At 37.1% G+C, this 25,432-nt stretch overlaps 4 protein-coding genes across 8 annotated transcripts; all 4 read right to left on the reverse strand.

The window, feature by feature from the left end:
* Positions 1-553: 553 nt before the first annotated feature.
* Positions 554-7,022, reverse strand: LOC130467804 (uncharacterized). 2 transcript variants are annotated; one of them, XM_056836629.1, is made up of 6 exons: positions 6,894-7,022; positions 6,719-6,811; positions 3,762-3,863; positions 3,206-3,634; positions 3,037-3,111; positions 554-692 (listed from the first exon to the last, which is right to left on the reverse strand). In XM_056836629.1, the coding sequence occupies exons 1-5, from the start codon at positions 6,894-6,896 to the stop codon at positions 3,064-3,066; spliced, it is 675 nt and encodes a 224-aa protein (XP_056692607.1). In that variant the 5' UTR covers positions 6,897-7,022; the 3' UTR covers positions 554-692; positions 3,037-3,063. The 2 variants fall into 2 exon arrangements, with proteins under 2 accessions (XP_056692607.1, XP_056692611.1); XM_056836633.1 differs by lacking the exon at positions 3,762-3,863.
* A 212-nt stretch (positions 7,023-7,234) lies between these two features.
* On the reverse strand, positions 7,235-19,709 carry LOC130467808 (extensin-like). Of its 4 annotated transcripts, none has more exons than XM_056836657.1 (6): positions 19,134-19,709; positions 18,791-18,860; positions 15,596-15,766; positions 10,139-10,196; positions 7,754-8,763; positions 7,235-7,670 (listed from the first exon to the last, which is right to left on the reverse strand). In XM_056836657.1, the coding sequence occupies exons 5-6, from the start codon at positions 8,751-8,753 to the stop codon at positions 7,357-7,359; spliced, it is 1,314 nt and encodes a 437-aa protein (XP_056692635.1). In that variant the 5' UTR covers positions 8,754-8,763; positions 10,139-10,196; positions 15,596-15,766; positions 18,791-18,860; positions 19,134-19,709; the 3' UTR covers positions 7,235-7,356. The 4 variants fall into 4 exon arrangements, with proteins under 4 accessions (XP_056692635.1, XP_056692620.1, XP_056692629.1 ...); XM_056836642.1 differs by having other exon boundaries at positions 18,787-18,860; XM_056836651.1 differs by having other exon boundaries at positions 18,787-18,873; positions 19,134-19,266.
* On the reverse strand, positions 10,868-12,469 carry LOC130467812 (uncharacterized). Its single transcript, XM_056836675.1, has 3 exons — positions 11,978-12,469; positions 11,793-11,898; positions 10,868-11,715 (listed from the first exon to the last, which is right to left on the reverse strand). The coding sequence occupies exons 1-3, from the start codon at positions 12,445-12,447 to the stop codon at positions 11,206-11,208; spliced, it is 1,086 nt and encodes a 361-aa protein (XP_056692653.1). The 5' UTR covers positions 12,448-12,469; the 3' UTR covers positions 10,868-11,205.
* Positions 12,522-14,739, reverse strand: LOC130465526 (uncharacterized). Its single transcript, XM_056834322.1, has 2 exons — positions 12,598-14,739; positions 12,522-12,530 (listed from the first exon to the last, which is right to left on the reverse strand). The coding sequence occupies exons 1-2, from the start codon at positions 14,737-14,739 to the stop codon at positions 12,522-12,524; spliced, it is 2,151 nt and encodes a 716-aa protein (XP_056690300.1).
* Positions 19,710-25,432: the final 5,723 nt, after the last annotated feature.

Raw genomic sequence — 25,432 nt, forward strand, 5'->3', positions numbered from 1 at the left:
CGTCACTATTTGCACGTGTATAGACACATTTTTCCGCCACTATAAACCACATAGAGACGCTTTAGACACCCGAAATATATAGACTCTTATTAGAGTCACTATATGTTCACTTTCGTGCGAGGTCCCCCCATTCCCTCCAAAATAATTTAGACCCTTTGGAGCGTCACAATTTGCATCATATTATTTTTCATATATACATAATAATTTAGACGCTTTGGAGCGTCACAATTTGCATCATATTTTTTTCATATATATATATATATATATATATATATATATATATATATAAATCTAAAATCATGAATTATCTATAAAAATATATATCGACCATAGATAATTAATCATAATCAAATACATTAACTTACTACGTACGTACACTATATATCTTAAAGCAACATATTAACTTGCTATGATTCATATATACTTAAGTAGTTAATTTAGGAAAAGTGATAAAAATCATCTATACATTAAATTAATTCGCAGAGTCTAGTCAAACTGAAATAAAAGCGATATTTTAAAACAAATAACTTTCTAACTAGCATTATCATTTTTTCTACAAGATAGTCCAAAACTAAATAAAAACAACTTCCTGACTACGAACAAGTAAACATATCGTTATGCTAGCTTAGCTTCAAGATAACTTGTTCATCTCTTGATCTACATTTACTATTACCACTTGAATCATCAATAATCTGCAAAGAAAATTTAATGTCAAATATAGTATGATGAACATTCCATAAAATCAAGGGAAAATTAACAGTAATCCTAACCAGCTTGATCCTAACTACTAGTCGTCTTCTCAAAATAATATCAACTATTAATCAAGGGAAAAATGCATGACTATTAGAAATATAGACATGAACAATGAATATATATATATATATATATATATATATATATATATATATATATATATATATATATATATATATATTATTGGTAAATTAGTTAACTTAATTACCAAAGGTAGAAACCCAAACAACAACCAACAGAAAACAACAAGGGAAACAAAAGCTAAGGGAGCACAGCCCGCACCCAAGCAAAAACAAAAAACACTAAAACATTCTACAACGACACCAGCCAAACTCGCAAAATTTGAGTTATAAAAGGTCATTTTTTACAAATTTGCAATGCTTGTATAATAACACTTTAAACATTAACATTTCATTTTTGCCTTGTTTTTTCCCTGTATGAATTAAAGGTTAGTTCCTACTTCCTAATCAATGGCGAAGAGACAAAAGTTAAAAGTGCTAAGTGTACTTGACGTAGCAAAGACACAATGGTACCACTTGAAAGTTTTCATGATTCTTGGTATGGGCTTCTTTACTAATGTCTATGAGCTTTTCTCCATATCTGTGGTGACCAAAATCTTAGGCCGTCTCTATTACACTGAGCCAAATCCAACTAGCCCAGGGTTTATACCCATGAATGTGGCCTTGTGTGGTACCTTTGCTGGGCAACTCATCTTTGGGTGGTTAGGTGACAAGTTAGGAAGGAAAAAGGTATATAGTCTTACCTTAGTCATAATGGCTTTCTTATCCTTAGCCTCTGATGTTCATTAACTTGCTGCTTAAACTGTGACTTTCTTTAATTATCACGCTTGCCCATTTGAAAACCAAAAAAAAAAAAACAAGACACCAGCCCAACAAGCTACACAGCAGAACCAGACTGAACAACACAAGGTTTGCACAAAAGAACTGCACAACAGCAAGCCAGCCTGAGCAGAACAGTATGCCTGACTGACTGCAAACCTGCAAAACTACGCAACACCAAGACTGAGCAGTAGCAGCAGCTAGAACAGCAGGACCTCAAGAACTTTCAGTTTTCAGATTCAGTAGCAGTAGCAGGACCTCAACATCAGGACCTCAACAACAGTAGCAGTAGCAGCAGATTCAGTTTTCTCATGTTATCAAAGCTGTAGATTCTTAATCTTTCGAGTTTAGTTCCTCTTGTCAGTTATAGATTTAGATTAAGACCCCAAGAACTTTCTTTTTTCCTTTGATATAATATTCAGGCGTGATGAGAAGCAAAGCAAGTGATGCTTACAAGTACAATAGCTAAAGAATTTGTACTTGGTATTCATTTATTGGTAATTGGTATTCATTTCTTATGATTTTCTTTTTACTGGTGATTTTAGATGGATGAGGAAATGCTAGAGGAGGAAGTTGGGGAAACAGAAGAAGAGACAAGTACCAAGAATATGTGGGAAAGTGTGGAAACTCTCACTAAATATTATAAGGAGGCTGTTTAACTGGGGATTATCAGACCATTACAGAATAGAGATCGCTGTTTACCGACTAGAAACAGAAAAGAACGAGTTGGTTGAGAAATTATCAACTTTGACAGAAGAGATAACTTCTGGAAAGGATAGATTTATCCGCCTGCAAGCTGACTTTGATAACTTTAGAAGGAGATCAGGTAAAGAGAGACTATCAGTTCGAAGCGATGCACAGGGAGAAGTAATTGAGAGTCTTCTTCCAATGGTGGACAACTTTGAGAGGGCGAAGCAACAGTTACAACCAGAAACGGATAAGGAAAAACAGATTGATACGATTTTTCTAAGATAGTACTATGAGTGAACAGACCAAAAACGAAACAGACTATAGAAGTCAATCAAACAGAAAACAAGCTTATACTATGAGCAATTTCTATGGCAACTAAAACTTTTTATAGTAGTTGATTTCAGACTTATCTCTCACTCATGGTCAGAGTTTGAATGAGGTTTTATTAGGAGAGTAAGTCGGAGTCGCTGCTGTCTTGGATTGACATTTAACACTGTGTTTTCTTTACGCGTTACAGAAGGAGCATCATAAATTAACTAACAGAAACCATAGTTTGTTAACAACCCAGACCTAACACCAAACTCGTGTTTCAGCTAATATCAACATAATACCTTATTATGATAATACTAAATCTAAACATCTACCTTCTAATCTCACCATCATCCATAAATAATCGACAACTATAAAGCTTGTTTCAGCTATAAGTTTATCTATAAAGCATGAAATGCAGTTAATTAATTCCATATGAAATTACCTTGCATTTGGCAATAGTGTCAAAGTCTCATTTCTCGGCCTGGTTGTCACCATTGCCACCAGAATCATCAGTAATCTACAAAAAGCATTTTAATATGTAAATTAGATATGCCACATTTCAGGTAATGATACATGATGCTCAATCAGAATAATTTCCAGAAATAACTAACCATATTTATTGCTGATTCCGCACCATCTAAAAGGTTCGATGAAACATTCCCTTTGCGTACTTCCTTCAAAACTTGTCCCAAAAAAGAAGCAATCATTTTAAATGATTGTGTTGTTTCTTCAAACTTGGTGTTTAGAACTTGATTTTGTTGCGCAAGGTCCTCATTTTGCTTCTTGACAACTGATATTTCACCTTTCATGTTCTCCACTTCCATAGCATTGTTGTTAACATAGCTTGACCCTTCTTTCCTCAGCAAACCTTCCACTCCAAAGATGTCGCTTTGCTTCACTCCAAATCCATAATTCAGAGGACGTTTAGGTACTTCACCTTTATACATGAGCTCATTAAAGACTGCATTCTCAATTTCAATTACGGGCTTTGAAGAAGAGGAACTCGCAAGATTTTCTTGGACCTTTTTGTTGGCATCCTCCTGTTATATAATATGAAAAGATCACTCAAAATCTATTAACCAAGAATACTATGTACAAGCAAAGAAAAAAATAAATAGACTTCAAGAGACAAGATTGATTTATAGAATTAGCTCAATGCAATGATACCACAAATTGATGAGGAAGTGTGCCCTCTTTAAATCTTCCATCTTCTTTGGCGTAAACTGATTTGAAAAATGCCAATTCGCTAAACACTCCTTTCTTCTCTTTCTGCAATTTCAGGAAAAAAATAAATTGAAAACTGAAATTTTGAAGTTCTTAAACCGACTATCACTATATTTGTTTAACACTTTGAGTTGTTATCCCCGTAGTAGGGTTGCTGGGTGCATTGCCACTTTGCAAGGGGTGACAGAGTCGGCAACAGAGGCAGTGACATCAGCAAGCTCTCTGCTAATTGTGTCAGGCTAAGGGGAATTCAGGAGTACGTTTCCGTGTAGATGCAGGGAAGATAATAAACAGAAGAAATATCAGCCAATAGTTGCTTTATACCTGTATTCAGTTTGTTTTGTTTCTGTAACAAGTGGCAAATATTAGTTCTAGTTATTAAGATATTAGGTAAATAAGTTTTTGCAAACTTGTTTGCAGGTACATTTTCTTTGCATTGTTTTTAGTTTATCTTACATGATCCAATAATTAAAATCAATATGGACATTGATGAATCCCATGATCCCAGCTGGCCTCTATGCTTTTGACAGAGGACTAACAGATAATCTATCGATTCTTATAATCTGATAATGTAAACATTGACAGATAATTTGACTACTAAGTGAGTAAATAAAATGAAAACCCAGACCAATTGGACGACTTCGACGCTGTCCCACGGGCACCATAGGGTTCCGATTTCCCCTCATAAGAAGGAGAAGGAGAAGGAAAAGCCTGACTCTTTGAAGGTTGTGAGGGCAGCGCCGAAGGCAGAGTCGAATACCGATGCTAAGAGTGGAGTTCAGAAGTTTAGGGTCAAGCTGTTGCCTGAAAGTGGTGGCCAAGAGTGTCATGGATGTTCTCTGTATGGTATGTTGTTCTTGCAGCCGTTTACATACGTTTTATTCTGTTATTGTTGTGTTTATTGATTTTGGCTTCTGTATATCCTTTAGCGAGCTTGGATTTCCTGTTGGTTTTCAGTTCTAGAACAATGTATTGTCATCATGAAGGGGATTAGAATTTCCTGGAACATATATGGTTTCCTGAATGAATACTTTATTGGTTTCGAGTCAGATGTTTGGGAAAGAACCGGATTAGTTGGTTGTTAACTTTTTATGTCAGCTAGAATTTAGCTAAATTAGTGAGTTTTAGTGCTGAATGGCTTGATCAATTATCAAAAGTTCTAGAACAATGTATGTCATCATGAAGGGGATTAGAATTTCCTGGAACATATATGGTTTGCTGAATGAATACTTAATTGGTTTCGAGTGAGATGTTTAGGAAAGAACCATATTAGTTAGTTGGTTGTTAACTTTTGATGTCAGCTAGAATTTAGCTAAATTAGTGAGTTTTAGTGCTGAATGGCTTGACCAATTATCAAAAACTCATTTTAAAGGATCAAAGACATTATTTCGGGAATAAATTATATGGTGGACTGGTGGTGGTGAGGTGAAGCTTTGTTATTTTGGTTGAAATGTTAATAGAGAAAGGAATGTTGTTGGTTGTTTGTTGATTGGATAGGTTTGAATTTGTGTAATTGATTTACTCGTGAATTAGTCATGTTTAGGCTGTTGTGCTTGATTAATCTCAAATTAGAAATAATAATGGTGTTGATTTGCAACATTTGCAGCTCACAAGGCCGCACTTCACATCATCTCTAATTTTATTTACATTATGCTATGCTCTTATTAATGCTGGTTTTGATGTCTCAGCCTTACTTCAATAGCTGGGAATATCATCAACTGAAACAAGTGAGAAAGTTGGGACATTTTCACTTGCATATGCAGCTCACAAGGCCGCATCTCCGATAAAGTTTCTGCCTACAGTTGCCCTAACTCCATTGTTGCTTCCTGGATTTCAAGAAAGTAGATAAAGATAACTAATCCCAGAATATATGACTACTCTGTATATGACTTTTCTTCCATTTGTGTAATACCAGAATATGTTATTGGATACGTAGCAGAATCAACTCTTTGTCATTTCATTGTGAATTTGCATTTTAGTGTGTTCAGAGCAAATGCAAGAACCATTAATTGCTGGTCTATCTCAAACATAGATCTCCATAACAATTTATCTGTTAACAGCTACTTACTTGATCTGTTCTCACTAAGACCAACAATGTAATTTACAGGCTACACCTACAGACTAACAGCTAAACATGTTTCGTTCACAATTAATTGATTATCATTGCAGGGTTTTTGTTGTAAAAATGCAGATCGAATAATGATTAGTTATGCTTAATTATGCATAATTTTTATTCTTTGTTATTGACTTTTAGTTAGAACTTTGTGAACAATTTTTTATCGCCTTAAGTTTATGGGGATAATGTAATAGAATGAAATACTGCCTTTGTTGTTTAAATTGAATAGTTTTTGCAGCTTCATGCACTGCAGATGGACTTCATTGCCTCTGCTTTCTGATTTTTTCTACTTTAAACTTGGAGTAGCCACGCACACCCGCTCCCATCCCCAGACCACCCTCCAGAATCATACTTCTTAGTTCCTGTTAAAAAGTTGACTCTATTTGACAGTAATAGTGTCAGGTAACCCCGTTTCCTGATCCTAAAAGCTCTAAGTTCATGAGAATCTAGGACAACTATCTCCAAAACGTTTGAAGAGTCACATAATGTATACTTCTGCAACATGGTTTATAACAGAAACGGAAAGTAGGAAGATTTTCCCAGCTGCTGCTTTCAATTCCATTTGCCCGCATAGCCAACTTTTCTACATTTCTCTACTTTAACATTAGAAAACTAAAGAATGTCCTTATGTGTGAGATTAGATATGCATATACGAGTAAATATTACTCTTATTTGTTTATGAATTTTAGACTTTTATATCACTCTTATTTGTTTATGAATTTTAGACTTAGCACCTATAGCAATTGAAATGCTACAAACCAAATAGCTAGGTTGAAAAGCATACCATATCAACTCTTCGATTAGCAAAGCTTGTAGCACCACTGTTGTGCTTATTGCCTTGTAAAGCTCGAGCATTTTTTCCCATTTCAGATTTTTCCTAGTTTCATGAAACCAATGTTAGCATATATAGGTGAAACAAATAAAACTTACTAAATTTAGGATATTTTGGGGTCACAAACCATGGCCTCTGGTAAAAGCCAATAATCTACCAATTCCGTCCAACTCCTAGTGGACACTCCATCAGGCACGTTGGCATAGTTCTCTTCTCAAGATTTATTCACTGGATCGAAAAAATCCCTCTTCAATTTGTATCGATGATTGTTCCATGGTTTGTCAATACGCATCACTAGTGCCTTGTTAACTAGAGGTCCATCAGGTAGCACAAAATGTTTCTTCAAAAAAAAAAAGGAAAAATTAAGTTACAATGTTAACAAAATAATTTGCCTAGCTAGTTCTGATCAGATCAGATCAGACTGATCTGTCTGATCTGATCAGCACTGATCTGATCAGAACTAGCTAGGTGAACTTAGTGATTCTGCAGAAACTTAACCCGGGGTCGGAACCCCCATGACCAAATAAAAACCTGAAAAACGGGCAACTGATTGATGAACACAGATGGAAACAGAATAAATTTAAAGCTAATTACACAGTTAACCAAGCTAAAATAAAACTACAATTAACATAAGTGTTAAGAACAATAAATCCACATACCCGAATCATTGTAACAACATTAGTTTTTAACTGATTGTTCACAGCACGCCAACTTGGGACTCCCACTGGACAAAGTGAATCATTTTTTGCAATATCTCCAAGGAAGCTCACAAGGATCTTCCCACCTTTTCGAATAGGTTGGTTGAATTCATTGAGCTTGACAATGTATCTGAACCCCTTTGCATCATGCCAAACGTCTCGAGGCAGAACTGGTCCCTTTACCAGATGTCGTATTCCATCAGCATCTGTCACAGGAGCTAAATCAGACTAAAAAATCACCAAGATCGATAATTTACAGTTTGCATATTTGATGTAGAGACATGTTTACCTATAGCTATAGCCTCCACCTTCTCATCAAACTCCCTCGATTCTGGCCAATTTGGAATAATGATTCGATGTCGAAGTGTTGCTTTCTTCACAGCAGTATCACTTCCTTCTCCTTGATCAAATTCATTTTCACTCTCAGAAGCCGATTCTTCAAATTCGTCCCAGTTGTAGTTTGGCATAACTTCACTCTCAACCTGATTGGATGGAGGAGATCGCAGAGGTTGAAATGCATTCTCACTCACATGCATGTATGTTGGAGGCAACTGACCTTCTTGCTTCCCGGTTCTCTTTTTCATTGCCATGGTGTCTGGTGGTGTAGGAGATTGTGACATCACATGTTTTGTTGCTCCCAAAGGTGCAACAAATGCTCTTTTCTCTAAATGTGGTTTGACACTTGTAAAAGAAGATACCGGCTGTTGTGTAGCTTTTTGAGGCTGTTGTGTAGCTTTGTGAAGCTGATGGGTAGTTTTTTGAGGCTGATTGGTAGCTGTTTGAGGCTGTTGGGAAGCTTTGAAAGGCTGCAAAGAAGGCTGCAAGGTAGCTTTGAAAGGCTGCAACACAGGCTGCATAGTAGGCTGGTGTGGATTCGGTGTTGACGCTTTTTGTGTTGCAATTTCAGTCAGATTGGGAAACGTAGGTCCTTTATACCATCTACTTTGTGTTGTTCCTGTAAGAGTGGGCGGAATTGGTTGTTGTAATGGGTTAGAGGATGGTTTTGTCTGGGTAAAGGATGGTTTTGATAATGCCTTCAGTTGTGGCTTTGAAACCATGGAAGTAGGCCGAGGCAAGGATGATTGTGGTGCAACCATGGTTTTTTTAGCAGCTACTGGTTGCTTAATGGGTTGTGATACCGTCCCAAATGTCTGTGACACTCCAAGTGTTGGAGGACTGAACGGTCCCCAGTTTTGGGTGGATGGATCAGAAGATTTTGGGGACTTGGATGCAGCAATGCTCGACCCTTCGTCAATAGCTACCAATGTTCTTTTAGTCCTGTAACTCATATTTTAGTTCCTGTTCAGAAAGTAAGAAACACAATCAGCCATGAATAAAAAGGTCATTAAACCAACTCAATTGCTACAAGAATGAATCACTAAATAGGATAATAGGTATTCACTCAAAGTGACAATCATACACGTTAAATCAGTTTAACATTTTCACATAAACAAGAATTACAATGAGCAGAAAACTCCGTAAATATAGAAGCAAAGTGCAAATCTGATTGAGAAAAAGAAATTCATCCTGGCTCTAATTGGTCGTTAGCTCACTAAGTGATCTAGAGTCTAGAATATACAAGTCATAGACTCAAAAGTCTGAAACCTTCAAGGAACTTGAAAACTTTATATTGGAAGGCCTTTTGCTCCGTTCATCCCTTTATTAAGTTTCATTATAACCTGTCACATTACAAGCATAAGCACGAAACAAGATAGAGAAGGCAAACCAGAAAGGAAACAACTAACGGAAATGCACTGAAGATATTATCAGAAAGTGAAGATATTAGCACTATGGAAACAACCAACCTCCAGGTGGCTACCAAATCTCCCTGGAGGTCGAATTAGCACTATGGCCCCTACGAATGTGGATGCGAATGAGTGTGTAGCAGCTTGGTGGAATGAGGAGGGTGATGGATGGCATTTGGAGGGATTGATCTCACATCTTTGGGTGCACGAACAGGAAGCTATCAAGATAATGAGGGTAGCAAGAATTTTGTTTATCTCCCTTGAACTCAAATTATCCCTTTATTGGTTTTAACATGTATTTTGTTTCTGCAGAGATACTTGAAATTTGAAGAATCTGCAGGTGACCCTGCGCGTGTTCAGATTCTATATGAACGTGCTATCACTGAGTTTCCTATATCTAGTGATTTGTGGACTGACTATGCACGCTATATAGAAAAGAAGCTCAAGGTACTTTCTCAATTTCTGATTTTAACTGTTTTGGTTGAGAAATCTGCTAGCTAGCTTATTGTCAGTTGCCAAAAAACAATTTTTTCAGTTCTGATGGATCAAAGAGATGATCTCATAGCTGGCACACTTCCTTTTTTTTTGGTGTAGTTTAGACTGAAGTTATAAGCAATATTTTAGTTGGCCTACACTCATTTACTACACTTTTGCTCTACAGTTATGAGGGAAAGGGCAAGATGAACCTGCTACACCCTCCTTTTCTGAGATTCAGACTACAGTGAAAACTCTCAATTTTTATATTATCATGGCACCAGGAAAAAGCTAAAGAACAATCTAAAACAAGTCATCAAACAAATCAGGAAGCTGTGAACCAGCAAAACAACATCAAGCAACAGTTGCATGTCTGACATGTATTAACAAAATGATTTGGCTACCTTATTAGTTATTCCCCATTCTGTTTTGAAAAGAAAGGAGGGGAACCATACCTAGAATAAAGATCTTTGCTGCTTGATTCAGAGAGCCTAAATCAGTAATATCCTGAGCCTGTAGTTTTAAGAAAATGATTATCAAGAGAGTTATACATTCCATAGGAGAGAAAACAGGCGATAAAAGGATCAATATTACAATACAAATGAGCTTAGAGAAGCTTGAAAAAAGCTAGCTATAATTATATAAAGTCGGTGGTCACATATGATTCTCAAAGTCAAAAGACATAGAAAGAGGATCCAATGGGTGATCCAGCAGCTTAGTATAGTAGTAAATGGCAGCTTTGAAGAGGTGGATGCACATTGTTAATTGTTAACATGAATGCAGAACACAAACATCTAAGGGAGAATCAAGCCTAAATTGCAGAACTCGAAACAGACAGAAACATAAATGAAGAAGTAAAGAGGTAACGTGTTGATACTTGTGTAATATTGGAAACTACTGGAGTGATGTTTACTGTTATAAACAATGAAATCTAGTGAATTGTTTTTAGCAATATTTTACATTGGAGTCATTTCATGATTAACTCATAGCATTTCACTAATCTTACAGATTCAAAACCGGTTTGTCTGTGTGGTTCTCCTTAGATAGCCAGGCATAATATTTTGGCAACTCTGACAGATACGCTTTGTCAAAGGGGGGTAAAACTTTCAGAACCAAGACAGATGCATACAAACAAGAATCAATCTTTTCCCAATAAACCTTATTGTTTAGTTATAATGGACCAACCCACCCCTGACACACATTTTCTTGTGTACCACAGGCGCAACAAAAAAGGGAAGAAAAGCAACAACAACACTGCAACAACAATGAACCAAATCAAATACAAAAGGGGGAAATCACAAAAAATAAAGATAAATTGCCCCCTTTTCACGGAATAACGGTATAAAAATATCTGTATCACCATCAAAGAAACTAGTAGTAGGGTACTTGGACATTAGTAGACAATAAAATAAGTGAGTATAGATTAAGTATATAACTCATTATTCAACCAGATTAAACAATATGACTCACAATGTCATGAACAAATACAAATCCAAAGCAAAACAATAAAAAATAAGCATGATCAATTGGTCCCACCCTCTTCCTCTACTGGTAAAGAATCCCCTAAATCAAACACATCTCTAGGCTTGTTCTTAACAACATGCAACCATCCCTTTTGTATCTCATCTTCTATGTAAAAAACTTGTTTTGCTTGAGATGAGAATACAAATGGATCATCTTGCAACAATCGTCCAGAATGCATCAATTTAGAGAAATTGACACATACTCCGCCATTTGGATATGCTTTTACACCCCTATGAATGTCTACCCAATCACAACGAAACAATACAACTTTGTAATCTCCGTAATAATCTAATTCATAGATATGTTTCACTTTTCCATAGTAGGCATCTCCATCCGCTTCGACCATAATTCCAGAATTTTGTGTCAAAAGACGAGAATCGCGATCCGTGGAAAGGAATTTGTATCCATTGATTATGTATCCTTTTAATTTTCTACCATAAGAATGCAAACCACCCGCCAAAGCTTTTCTTAGTTTCCCATCTTCGGTGGTTGCATCTATGTAATGTACCTACGATGATACATCATTAAATCAAATACATTTTTTTTAAAAGAAGTATGTATTCACATTAAAAGAACTTAAGTAACCTTATTTTGCAGCCACCCTCCAAACTCATTGATGATCCAGTTACTTTCATCACTCTCCGTGACAGGATTTTGTAAGTTCATTTGACGTTTCTCGGTTAAAAATTCACTTCATGGAAGAAGAACAAAATTAAAAATCATCTATTATAACAATTGATAATTCAAAAGAAAACCAACATAATACTTACTCCAGATCCCCTTTTATCTCATCAGAGTGAAGCAAAATGTAGCGATGAGCTTGTTTTAAGCTTTTGTCATCAAGGCGAATGCTGACCTCCTTCCCAATAACTCGACCACCAGAATTAAACAAGTAATCATTGGGATTTGGAATGTCATCATCCATCCTTTTAGGTATGTTGAAAATGGTCTTAACACCTTGAAGATATCTCGAACAAAACCTAATTGTCTCCTCTAAAAGGAAGCCTTCTGCAATAGATCCTTCAGGTTGGGCTTTATTGGTTACATGTGATTTCAAATGGGACAAGTACCTTTCAAATAAAACATTTGTACTTAATATATGATAAATGTGAAATATTAAATAAAAAGAATATAATTTAGACGTGTAAGATATTAACCTTTCAATGGGATACATCCATCTGTATTGCACTGGTCCACCAAGTTTAACCTCCTCCACTAAGTGAATCAACAAATGGACCATGATTGTGAAAAATGAAGGCAGAAACTCCTTTTCCAACTCACAAAGAGTTAAAATAATTTCATTTTGAAGACCATCTAAATCATCTGGATCAATAGTTGTAGAGCATAACTTCTTGAAAAAGGAAGACAATCTAGCCAACAAGTCAATTACTTTTGTAGCTTTAGAGGCCCTTAAGGCAACGGGAAGGATATCCTGCATTAGAACATGGTTGTCATGACTTTTGAGGTTAATCAACTTCCTTTGCTTCATATTCACACAACTAGAAAGGTTGGATCCATATCCATCAGGAACTTTAATTTTCTGCAAAACATTTAGGAACCTCTCCTTCTCCTCCGTAGACATAGAATAGGAAGCCGGAGGCATGCATTCACCTCCGTTAGGATTAGTACTCAGCCAAAGGTGAGACTTTATTCTCCATGCTTCAAGGGCTTCTCGATCATTCCTACTATCTCTACTCTTATCCATGCTAAGAAGAGTTCCCAAAATATTCTCAGACACGTTTTTCTCAATGTGCATCACATCTAAATTATGCCTTAGAAGATTATGCTCCCAATACACCAAATAAAAGAATATGCTTCTCTTGGTACCAAAGTCACTTTCATCTTGGACATCATCGTCATCATCGTGTCCTCTTTGCCTCTTTTTCGGTGGTGCCTTCGACTTTCCGTAAACATGCTTCACCTTTTCTTGCTGCCTCAATATATCAGTGCCGCTAGGACGAGATGGGGCTTTACCCCACTCATTAGTTCCAAACTTCTCACAAAACTTGTCACCTTGACATCGATATGGGTGATCTGCAGGTAACCATTTTCTATAGCTACAATAGCAAATCTTGCTCCCAAATCTATCAGAAGGCGTGGAATCTAAGCATATAGGACATGCATTGTAACCTTTTGTGCTCAAACCAGAGAGCATTGCATAGCCGGGAAAGTCATTAATAGTCCAAAGCAAAGCCGCACGCAAATTAAATTTCTCTCCGGCAAAAGCATCAAAAGCTTCAACCCCTGTCCACAGCAATTTCAATTCATGCACTAATGGCTGCAGATACACGTCAATATCATTTCCGGGACCTGATTTTCCAGGAATAAGCGTGGACAGAATGAAAGAAGACGGTTTCATACATAACCATGGTGGAAGATTATAAGGAATCAACATCACTGGCCACGTACTATAAGTGGTGTTCATTAAACGGTAAGGATTAAAACCATCACTCGCAAGACCTAATCGAACACTACGAGGGTCTAATGCAAAATCACTGTGACGCTCATCAAATTCCTTCCATGCTAAGCCATCTGAAGGATGCCTTAAAATCTTCTTATCATCTTCACCCAATCGCTCTGTATCATGCCATCTCATATCTTCTGCTGTTGATGATGACATGTAGATTCTTTTTAGTCTCGGTATAAGAGGGAAATATCGCATTACCTTAGCTGGCACACCTTTCTTACAAGTATCCGTACCTTGATCACTTACAACGTTGCCCCTATCCTTAGTTTTCTTCCACCTCGATGTACCACAAACATGACACTTGTCTTTCTTTAAAAATTCACCCCAATACAACATGCAATTATTCGGACAAGCATCAATCTTTTCATACCCAAGGCCCAAGTCTTTTATCATTTTCTTACTGTAATAATAAGATGAGGGAAAATCAAGTATTTGAGGAAATGCATCTAGAATTAGCTTCAACAACATATTGAAAGATTCTATGGACCAGTGATTCATACACTTCAAGTGAAACAAGTGTAACAGAAAAGATAACTTTGAAAAATTGATACACCCCTCGTACAATTTCTCCTCAGAAGCTTCAAGCAACTTCTTATATGTCACATCTTCTTCTATTGTAGAATAATCATATTCTACATCTGTGTCATAGGCCAAGGGCTCCTCAATCCATTCATCATCCTCTCGTGCTTCTAAATTTGGGCAATTGGGAGGCATATTAACACTAAATGCTGATCTTAATAGCCCTCCCATATTATCTCGACCTACAAACCCACTTTGGTTATCAAGGGATCCTTCACTAGTAATCCCTCCATCACTCTCAAACATACGCTGAAACGTATCCCCTTTACCATGAAAAATCCAATCCTTATATGGCTTATAAAATCCCTTAAACAAAATATGCCTCTCCACTTCATTTACGGAGAACCATTTCTCTACCTTACAGTTCTTACATGGACATCTAATTTTTCCTTCGACTAGATCTTGCTTGGCAAACTCAATAAATTTCATACAACCGTCGATATATTCATGATGACCAGTGGGTAGATCGATCCAACTTTTATCCATATCTATACGAAATTAGTTGAGTAATTAGTAATATACGTCGGTCGCAGAATAGGAAATTTTTATATGTACTTATTAAAATATTATAATCATTCTTAGAACCTTGATATATCACACGAGATTAATTTAAGTCACATAACACCTCCGTACACAACTCTTCTTAATTCATACCATAACTTATGGTTTTTTGTTTAATCATTCTTCCTTAGTGACTAATATTTGTGATCTATCTTCATCTTCTAAAAGTTATTACCCTATATCACTTCCATATTATATTTTCTTTTTGCGTACAAGATCATACTTTCAACTTCACATGAATTTGCAAGGAAAATAAAGCATGTGATTTTAGCGCACAAGGTGATATTTTCAACTTCACACGAAGACAACAATATAAATCCATTTTTTAAAAAGAGTAAGAGTACCTTAAGTAACGTGGCATCACATAATCAGAATTTATGGTAAAATTTCTTGGATTAAATGTAATTAAGCTAAGCAAAATTATGTAGTGGGGATAATGTAATTAGACAAACAATACCAACACAAAATGCCAAAGCTAACAAAAATACGTACTTACAAATTTGAAGCTATTATATCAAAACATTTGAAATTAAATCAACAGGAATACAATAGAAAGATCCAACTTTTGCATGATTGACGTAAGTTATGATAGCACAATAAACGTCGGTATATGCTCATTGTATATATATTGGACATCGAGGAAATGTAAAGCCACGGAAATTATATTCTAACACTTAACAAACCTAACTTGCAGAGTTGTAGCCCACCCTTGTCCATACAAAATTAGGGAAATAACAATTGTCCAATAAAAAACCTAAAAGGGACTTTATAGTATACATACCTCTAGTATCAAAGAGCATATGCAACGTACGAACCGATGCAGAACCTACGAACAACGCTAAAGACTTGCAGGAAACCTTGAACCGGTGTAGCAACGCACGAACTGATGCACGAACCTACGAACAACGCTAAAGAATCACAGGAAACCTTGAACCGGTGTGGTCGGCGAAACCTGATAATGTTGATAAATTATGGTCAAAATATAAGGACAACAACATTATCAGGAATTTAAAATCTAAAAAATATAGTAGATGAAGTTATCAACTTAAACAGAAAACACTACAAACATATCAATTCATGACCATGAATGCTCCATGAAAATGAACAAATGTAGGGAAGCAATGTGCTAAGCGCAGGTCAAAGAAGGGTGTTTTTTCTACATGGAAAGTAAAAGCAAATATTATCTGCAATCTACTCCGCGATAAGGGGATCAAGCAATTGAGTTTACGAAAGTCGTTATTGTGGGGCGACAAAAATACCAGAGGAGAGAGAAAGGAGATAGTGGTGAACGTAGAGGGACAGGAGAAGAAGTGAACTGATCAGAAGTGAACTGATCAGAAGTGAACTGATCAGAAGTGAACTGATCAGAAGTGAACTGATCAGAAGTGAACTGATCAGAAATGAACTGATCAGAAGTGAACTGATCAGAAGTGAACTGATCAGAAGTGAACTGATCAGGACTGATCAGGATTGATCAGTAAGGACTGTTCAGAACTGATCTGATCAGGACTGATCTGGACTGATCTGATCAGGACTGATCTGATCAGGACTGATCTATTTTCTATGTCGTCTGAGAGTGCAAGTGTCACCGTCCATAGAAAGCTAGCTATTCCATTTATTACTCAAAAGTGATCACCATACTCCGTATTAAGCAGCCATATTATCTCATATTCAAGGAAGTTGACAGAACACAACACATAATTAAAAAGACTCCCAAAAGTTTTATAATAATATTAATCCTACCTTGTTATGTCTAATCTAAATATTAGTCATTATAGATTACTCTTCTATTATGACTCATCAATTCCACGATCAATTATTTATAACTTGTACACCGTAGCAATCAGTATGTATTACTCCACTTCTTAAGCTCTTAGCTAGTGTTTGTTTGAATAATGAAATAAGAATAGTAATCACAATTTTGGATTAGATTCTATTAATTTGTTAAGAATAGAGTTATTCAAATAGAACGATAATCTCATGATTGAGCTTGAACTGATTTAGTGAAACACTCCTATCCGGTGCAATTGCATAGCCTCTAAAATGTTTTCTGTTAATGTTTCCCATTTTTTCCCGGTTATGCGCAACACATGATGTATATAGTTAAGGTTCGATAGTTATATTAGCAAACCAACATAAATTGGGATGTTTTCCAATTCCAATTACATTATTTATGTGTGGGATAAAGTAATTAAACCTAAACAACACCAACACAAATCAGGAGAAGAAGTGAACTGATCAGAAGTGAACTTATCAGAACTGATCAGGATGGATCAGTAAGGATTGATCAGGACTGATTTGATCAGGAATGATCCGATCAGGACTGATCTGATCAGGATTGATCAGAGCAGGACTGATCTATTTTCTATGTCGTAAATAGCCTAGGACTGATCTATTGTCATGTAATGCATGATCTATTGTCATGTAATGCATGATCTATTTTCTAAAATCAATAGAGATAAAAAGTTCAGGTATGTAATAAAAAATACTCTAAACAACTCTATAGAGAAGCACTAAAAAAAGCTAGGTAACGACTCTTTACTATAATTCCATAAACCCTTACTCGCAAGTTCAAAATAATTCAACAGAAGAATACAATGTCGTTCTTTCTAACAATAGAACCTAAAGTGTAGCCAAACCATCCATCTCAAAAATTTGCTACTGTTACTTTTAACTCGATACATGTTGAAACTAACTGATATGTTATTATCAAAGCTCGTAGTCATAAAAACCATTTATGCATGCTGTAGTTTATCGGGGCAAAGATGGGGGCCTCAGGACTACAAATACAAACAGAAAGTGGCCTAATTAGCATCCCTAGTAATATCTGATGTGTTGTTGTGAAATATCTTCCTAGAGGTGCCCTAAAGAAATACCTCATTGATAATCGAAGGAAGAAGCTAGCTTTTAAGGTTGTCCACCAGTTGGCGCTTGATCTTTCTAGAGTGACAAATAATTTTGCAAACTCAGATAAATAATACCGGATGATAAGCTATAGTTCAAAGCTACTCTCAACTTGGCATGATAAACCCAGATAAACAATAAGCTAGTGCTGATAAGATAATATTTGGTTAGCTATGACAGTTCAAAACCGGATGATAGAAACTCAGAAATGGTTATCTGAGTTTATCATCCCAGCTATGACAGTTCAAAAATCAAAACCGGATGTTCTATCCCTTAACTCAGTTAAGCTATAGTTCAAAGCTACTCTCACTTCTCTGTGTTTTGAACTGCATATATTCAGATTAGGGTGCTTACTGCATAGGTTTATTCCTTACTCCATACAACTGGTAGTCAAACCTATATTTGGTGCCAACTAAAGCAGGGAAAGGCAAAGAAATTTATAATAAAGACAAGCAAAGTGCTGATAAGATAAGATATTTAACACTGCGATACACTGCCACTACCTAATACTACAGTTATGACATATAGAAAGCATGCAGTAGCTTAACATAACGATGACAGACAGACAATGAGCTTATCAGTCGCCTAATACTAAGTTCTGCTTTGTAAAGCTCAGTTCTGTTTTGTGCAAAGTTTGTTCAGTTCTTTTCTACTTACAGTCAGTCCATCGGTCACACATTTCACATAATCAGTCACAGAAAACAGTGTAGCCTCAAAAGAAGTTATAGATAACAGTAGAAAATGCTAAGTGAAAGGGTTCAAATAATTAGTATAAGTTCTATAGCGACAAATAATTTTGCAAACTCATCCAACATGCTCATTTGATGCACCAAGTTTCTCACTAAAGACAACCTAAACTAACCAAGTACAGCTAGGTGTCTTAAAGATTGACAACAGATTTTTCATACTAAGTACCAGATATCTTGGTCAGAGATTATCACCTAAATCTCACTAAATGTCTGTGTGTCTTTATACAAAGCATTGCCATGTATCCAAATTTCAAAGATTCTAGGCCAACTAAAAGTTGCAAATTTAAAACTATGAAAATTAGAAATAGATAGACAATACCTACAGTAGTAACAACACGGAAGAAGAAGTCAGACGTTCACCACTTTCCAACTATCGTCCAAATTACCAACTATCTGCAATTGAAAACTAAAATAAATGAAATAGCAAACACTCTGTAAGCGGTATATAGAAAATCACAGAAACTAAGAAGACCCATTCTAGTTTTTTTCTTGAATTAAGGATGCAATATAACATGGAAAACTTAAAGGCATATGATTGACATTAGAAATTGACATGAAAAAACGTGAATTAACAATATATGACGGAAATTAAAATAGTGAATCAAACCTAAACATTGTTATATGATAAAAATCAAATAGTGAAGGCGTGAAGCAGACCAAAAATACCTGGCGAATATATCCGGCAACACCGAGGATGAAGCAGCAATTAAGAAACCAGAGTATGCTTGAATTTCTCCAATTAAAAACCAGAGAGAGCAACGAATTTATCTTGAATTTGTTGAGCGAATTGTGAATTCAATAATTGGGCTTTTTCATGAATTTATAGGATGATGAGTGAGATAGCTTATACTGGGAGATTTGACTTTGCTAACGTAAAGGTTGAAGACGGAATTCATGGAATTCGTTAATGGCCGGTGCTGAAGGTGAGGAGGAGAGATACGAATTCATCGGAAATCTGACGAGGGTGGTTAGTTTCAGCAAGGTATGTCGGTGGGAGGAGGTTGAGAGAAACGTGGGAGGTGGGTTGAGAGTTAGGCGGGATTCTGCGAAAAAAACAGAGAGTTAGGCGGGATTTTTTGCCCAAAAATTCAGTTGCATTGCTGCCTCACAAACACGTGCAACACACGTGTCTTTTTTTTTTTAAATAGCGACGCTTTAGAACGTCGAAATATTTTGCGGCTCTCTAAAGCGTCGCAATTTACAAATTAATATTCGCGCCCCAATTTCCTTGCGACTCTTTGTTAGACCGTCACAATAATTCCGTCTCAATATGTACCTCTTTTTTGTAGTGACAGGCGTCCTCTTGACTGAAAACTTAGATGGTCTCATATTAGATAGTGATTAACCTATGACCTACAAGAAAGCTATGACGAGCCCAAGGTCCACTAAATGGTTAGAGGACATGAAATCCGAGATAGACTCTATGTCTGAAAATCAAGTCTGGGATTTGGTAGATTTGTCGGATGGGTTTACACCTATCGGATGCAAATGGTTCTTCAAATTGAAGAAAAACAAAGATGGAATTGTATACATATACAAGGCTAGATTGGTAGCAAAAGGTTACAGGCAAGTTCACGGCGTTGACTACGATGAAACTCCAGTCGCTATGCTTAAGTCTATTCGGATAATCCTTACGATTGCCGAGTTTCATGACTATGAAATATGGCAAATGGATGTCAAAACTGCCTTCTTGAATGGTGTTCTTGAAGAGACTTTGTTTATGACACAGTCGAAGGGTTTTGTCGATCCAAAGAATCAAGGAAAGGTATGCAAGCTTAAGAAATCCATTCATGGATTAAAGCAGGCATCAAGGAGCTGGAATAAACGATTTGATGAAGCAGTCAATAAGTTTGGCTTCATCAAGAATCAAGACGAATCTTGTGTATACAAGAAGGTCAGTGGGAGTAAAATTGCATTCCTAGTCTTGTATGTAGATGACATACTACTTATTGGAAACGACATTCCTATGCTGGAGTCTATAAAGACTTGGCTTGGAAAGTGTTTCTCAATGAAGGACTTAGGAGAGGCACAGTACATATTGGGCATCAAGATCTATAGGGATAGATCTAAAAGGATGATTGGACTAAGCCAGAGCACTTATATTGACAAAGTGCTAGCGAGGTTCAATATGTTGGAAGCTAAGTGAGGCCACCTACCCATTACACATGGCACATATCTAACCAAGACTCAGTGTCCCAAGACATCTGATGAGCATAGAAAGATGAGTGGAATTCCATACGCTTCGGCTATTGGATCAATCATGTATGCTATGATTTGTACAAGGTCGGATGTTTCGTTCGCACTCAGTGCAACGAGCAGGTACCGGTCAGACCCAGGTGAGGCGCATTGGACTGCTGCAAAGAATATCCTAAAGTACCTGAAAAGGACTAAGGATCAGTTTCTGGTCTATGGTGGTACATATGAGTTTATTGTTAGAGGCTATACGGACGCAAGCTTTTAAACCGACAAAGATGATTTCAGATCACATTCTAGTTTTGTGTTATGCCTTAATGGCGGAGCAGTAAGCTGGAAAAGTACTAAGCAAAGCACTATTGCGGATTCTACAACTGAAGCCGAGCACATTGCTGCCTCAGAAGCAGCAAAGGAAGCTGTTTGGATTCGGAAGTTCATCGAAGAACTTGGGGTTGTCCCCTCCATTAAAGGATCAATGGCTTCGTATTGCGACAATAGCGGAGCCATTACCTAGGCAAAGGAGCCTAGGAGACACCAAAATTCCAAGCACGTACTGCGGCGATTTCACATACTTCGAGAAATCGTTGAACGGAAAGAAATCGAGATTTTCAAGGTTGGAAATGACGACAACTTCGCGGATCCATTGACTAAACCGTTGCCACAAGTGAAGCACAATGCACATGTAGCAACCATGGGAATCAAGCATGTTGGAGAATGGCTTTGATTTTCTAAGTTTTGTTTTAGAACATCTGTTAGATCTGTGTTTAAACACAATTGGTTTAACCATTTCATATTTATGAAATTTTATTTCATATTCATTTAATTTGGTTTAGTATTAAATGAAAAGTCCATGTGATTCAAAGCATTCAAATGGGATGTCAAGATGGATTCTTCGACAAAGAAAAACCCATAAGTGAACTTGAATATTAAAGTCACAAAGGGTCCCTAATCCAGGTCATTGAAAGGTGGACGACCAATGACTAATGAAGATTAAATTGCAAGTAGATTTGTAGTTCGGTTTCTTGAACTAGATTGACTGGATGTCATAATGTTTTGCATAGATACTTATTGGATCTTGTATCGGATTGACCATGAGAACACTTTAAGATATTAAAGTCATGTCATAAGCAGTTCTCATTAACGGTGATTATAACCATTCCTCAGAACATGAGTAATTATGATTGCTCGTTTGAGAATTAGTTTGCTCTAATGCTAGCAAAACGTCGCACCGTAAAAGGAGGCTATAAAAGAAGTTATTGGGCGTACTATGAATCAAAGTAGTGTTCATAGATTGCAAGAATGGATTGTCCTCCTATCTTTGAAAGGATATGGTGTTGTTGTGTAACAAGGCCTCTTGGAGAGTTATATACTGTGAAAATGTATGGCCGTGCTAAGTATGGTTAAGGCTTAACCTTCTGTAAAAGTTTAACAGTTGAACTCAGTAATCCGAGAAACACTTCTGGACCTAATAAGGATGGCTTGGATCTTACCTTATGTTCAGCAAGTAACACTAAGCGACAAAGGAATGTGAATGCACACTTGTCTGAATGACAAGTGGGAGACTGAAGGAAATGTGTCCTTCACCCAAGGTGCATTAAGTCTAATACCAAGGTTCAGATTAATTACGACCAATTAATTCAGTGAGATCAAGTGATCAGAACAGCTAGCTAGAGCAATGCTTCCGATCACTGAGTTCTAATCTATATTAGGCTCACAGCTTACTCTTGACTGAACCTATAAGGTCACACCAATATCATGTAACAGATCACCGGACTAAATGAATCGGAAATTCATTTAATAGCTTTTCGGGAATTAGTTCGGAAAAACATCATATACGATATGACGTCGGATCAGAATCGTATATCGTATCCCGTATATTCGTAAGCTAGGCGAAACGAATAATCGTATCGTACGACAGTGATTCATCGTGTACAATACGATAAATAATAGCCGCAAGGCGTTCGTCACTAATACGAGCCGCAACGGAGCTGCCGGCCTGTCGAGCCAAGCGCGCATGCGCGCAAGGCCCAACGAACCAGCAAGCTTGCGCGCAGCAAGCAGCCAGCCCGCGGCACAGCGTGTGCGCGCAGTTGGGCAGCAACGCAGCAAGTAAGGCAGCGGCCCACTGCTGCATTGCTTTGCTGCCGCACATATAAGCTTCGGTGAGTGTGGCCTTGTGTGGTCGGTTAGGGCTTGTGCCTTAGCCGGTTACACAAATATAACCTTAGGGTCACACACAAGTTGTTTTTCCTAATCAAAAACCCTAATTCTAATATTATGTAGTTTCGGTTTTGCTCTCTACACAAAACTGTTCTTCCCAAAAGCAAACACGCTTGAATATTGTCTAAGGTACGATTATCAAGACGGATCTAAACGTGTCGATGAACCAAATAGAGGAACGACAATTGGAGTTCTTTGTTCGTGTTCGTGAATCATAAACTCGGGAAAGCACGCTTTGAATGTAAGTCTGCGTAATATGTGCTTTATACATGTTTCCTGGCTTTGGGGATTGTTCCGTACATGTTATATGTATTTAACTATATTCCACTACAGTAAGGTTATGAACAATATAATTCATGCGGAAAAATCATAAAAGCCTGGTATCCAAATTAATTGCCACATAGTCAATTAGCATAATTTTGTATACATACTATGTGATGCGTGCCTTCCCTAGCTGCTCCCGAACCGAAGAAGAACAAGTAAAGGACTCCAAGTGTCGTTCCTTCGTAGCAAGTTACAACACGTCCGGATCTGCCTTAGATTCAACCGACTAGAATATTCTCTAAGGTTTTATGTGCACTCGGGAAACTCACAAATGTGATAAGAAAATATTAAATTCTCCCTTGAATATAATGTATTGAATGTGTTGTATAAATTGTGATCATGAACCACATACATATAGGGTGGGAAATAGAGATTTGTAATCCTACTAAGAATTAAATAACTAATCTATTAGGATTTAGTTACCTATTTCCATTAGAATGCTAGGATTAATTAAATACCTAGAAGTCCAATTGTTGTAGGATTAGGAAAACAACTTACTTACGACCCAAGTAACTTGGCCCCTAAGTAAATAGTGTGGGGCATCGGGCATTGGCGCGCAAGGCTTGTTTCCCGCCCGTGAACCCTTGCAGGCTCATTGAGCCTTGGCGCGCACTGCAGGCCCACGGCTATGGTTGTGTGTGCTCGCCGCCCATGCTGCCTTGCAGGCCACGCTGTGGCTGCTGGCCCATGGTTGCAGCTCCGCGCGTGCAGGCCTGCTACGCGCTGGGCCTGGCGCTTGCGCGGGGCCTTGTGTCTCGCATGCTTGCTCGTCGAGCAATCGCTCGTGGTGCCTCCAATTCGTTTTCTAATTCCGAAATTTATTTCCGATTCCGATAATATTTTCCGATTTCGAAAATATTTCCTATTCTTGTAATATTTCTGTTTTCGGCAATATTTCCGATTCCGACAATATTTCTATTTTCGATAATATTTTCCGATGCGAACCATATTTCTGTTTCTGGCAATATATTCGACTTGGATAATATTTATATTTCCTTCATGAACCATATTTCCGTTTCCGGTAACATCTTCATTTTCGGTAATACCCTTTCTTTGCCTTGTGATGATTTTAGCTCCCACTGGAACCAAGATCCATCATTTCCGAATGACCATAAATAGAGTACTTAATGAATATTATATTCACTTAAATACTTGATCTGTTTACGTACTATTTGTGTGACCCTACGGGTTCAGTCAAGAGTAAGATGTGGATTAATATTATTAATTCCACTCGAACTGAAGCGGCCTCTAGCCAGGCATTCAGATCACTTGATCTCACTGAATTGTTAACTTGTTAATAAATACTGAACCGCATTTATTAGACTTAGCATTAAATGCAAACTTGGACTAAGCGTATTATTTCCTTCAATCTCCCACTTGTGCTTAGGGACAAGTGTGCATTTCCTAATTCCTTTGTCTCTCGATGCCTGTCATGAACATAAGGTAAGAGTAGTCATCCTTATTATGTCCAGAGGTATTTCTCAGTGTTAGAGTTCAACTGATCAAATTAAAAGATAATCATAGCCTATGATTCATCGGAGGACGGCCATGCATTTTACAGTTTCTAGCTCTCCGAGTGGCCTTGTACAACTTTCGGCATCTCATCCTGATTTATGGGAGGACAATATCAATCTTGTGATTTTGAGGTTAGACTTCGTTTGATAGGTGATTACCTGAGCGTTGCCATTATAGTCTCCTTTTGAGGTGTGACGCTTGACAACGTCAAAGTAACCAGTTCTCAAACAAGTAATCTCAAATCACTCAGGTGTTGAGGATTAGTGTCTAATAATATAATGAAATTTACTTATGACAGATTTTCATTTCTTACAGTGAAGTTTCATAGGTAAGTCCAATACTAATCTTATCAAGTAAGTATCTATGAAATTGATTGCGACATTTCCATGTCCACATAGTTCAAGAAACAGAACTAATAGTCATCTTGCATTCTAGTCGTCTAGTGTTTTCTATGCGTCCACCTTTATAGAAAACTTCCGGCCATGGACCATTTTCAACTTTTGACATTCAAGTTCACTTGATAGACATTTCTTAGTCACAGGACTGGTCCTGACAGTCTATCTTGAATATATATTGTCAAATTGAAACGACTCATCATTTAATACTAAACCAAGATTAAATGGAATATGAAAATACATTTCATATATGATAAATGTTCAACCCCAATGTTTTACAACCATGGGTCTCTAACCCATCTTTAAAACAATTAATGG

Source organism: Spinacia oleracea, chromosome 1 (genome assembly GCF_020520425.1).
Source record: "Spinacia oleracea cultivar Varoflay chromosome 1, BTI_SOV_V1, whole genome shotgun sequence".
NCBI lineage: Eukaryota > Viridiplantae > Streptophyta > Magnoliopsida > Caryophyllales > Amaranthaceae > Spinacia > Spinacia oleracea.

Excerpts from the sequence above, each read along its gene's own strand:
- LOC130467804 (XM_056836629.1), bottom strand. Across the intron at positions 3,635-3,761 it reads CACTTCCTCATCAATTTGTG|GAGGATGCCAACAAAAAGGT; the intron begins GTATCATTGCAT and ends ATTATATAACAG. Across the intron at positions 3,112-3,205 it reads CGGAATCAGCAATAAATATG|ATTACTGATGATTCTGGTGG; the intron begins GTTAGTTATTTC and ends TGCTTTTTGTAG.
- LOC130467808 (XM_056836657.1), bottom strand. The coding sequence starts at position 8,753 with ATGAGTTACAGGACTAAAAGAACATTGGTAGCTATTGACGAAGGGTCG. Across the intron at positions 7,671-7,753 it reads GGTGGAGGCTATAGCTATAG|ATGCTGATGGAATACGACAT; the intron begins GTAAACATGTCT and ends CTCCTGTGACAG.
- LOC130467812 (XM_056836675.1), bottom strand. The coding sequence starts at position 12,447 with ATGGTCCATTTGTTGATTCACTTAGTGGAGGAGGTTAAACTTGGTGGA. Across the intron at positions 11,899-11,977 it reads GAGATAAAAGGGGATCTGGA|TGAATTTTTAACCGAGAAAC; the intron begins GTAAGTATTATG and ends TCTTCCATGAAG. Across the intron at positions 11,716-11,792 it reads GAGGGTGGCTGCAAAATAAG|GTACATTACATAGATGCAAC; the intron begins GTTACTTAAGTT and ends GTATCATCGTAG.
- LOC130465526 (XM_056834322.1), bottom strand. The coding sequence starts at position 14,739 with ATGGATAAAAGTTGGATCGATCTACCCACTGGTCATCATGAATATATC.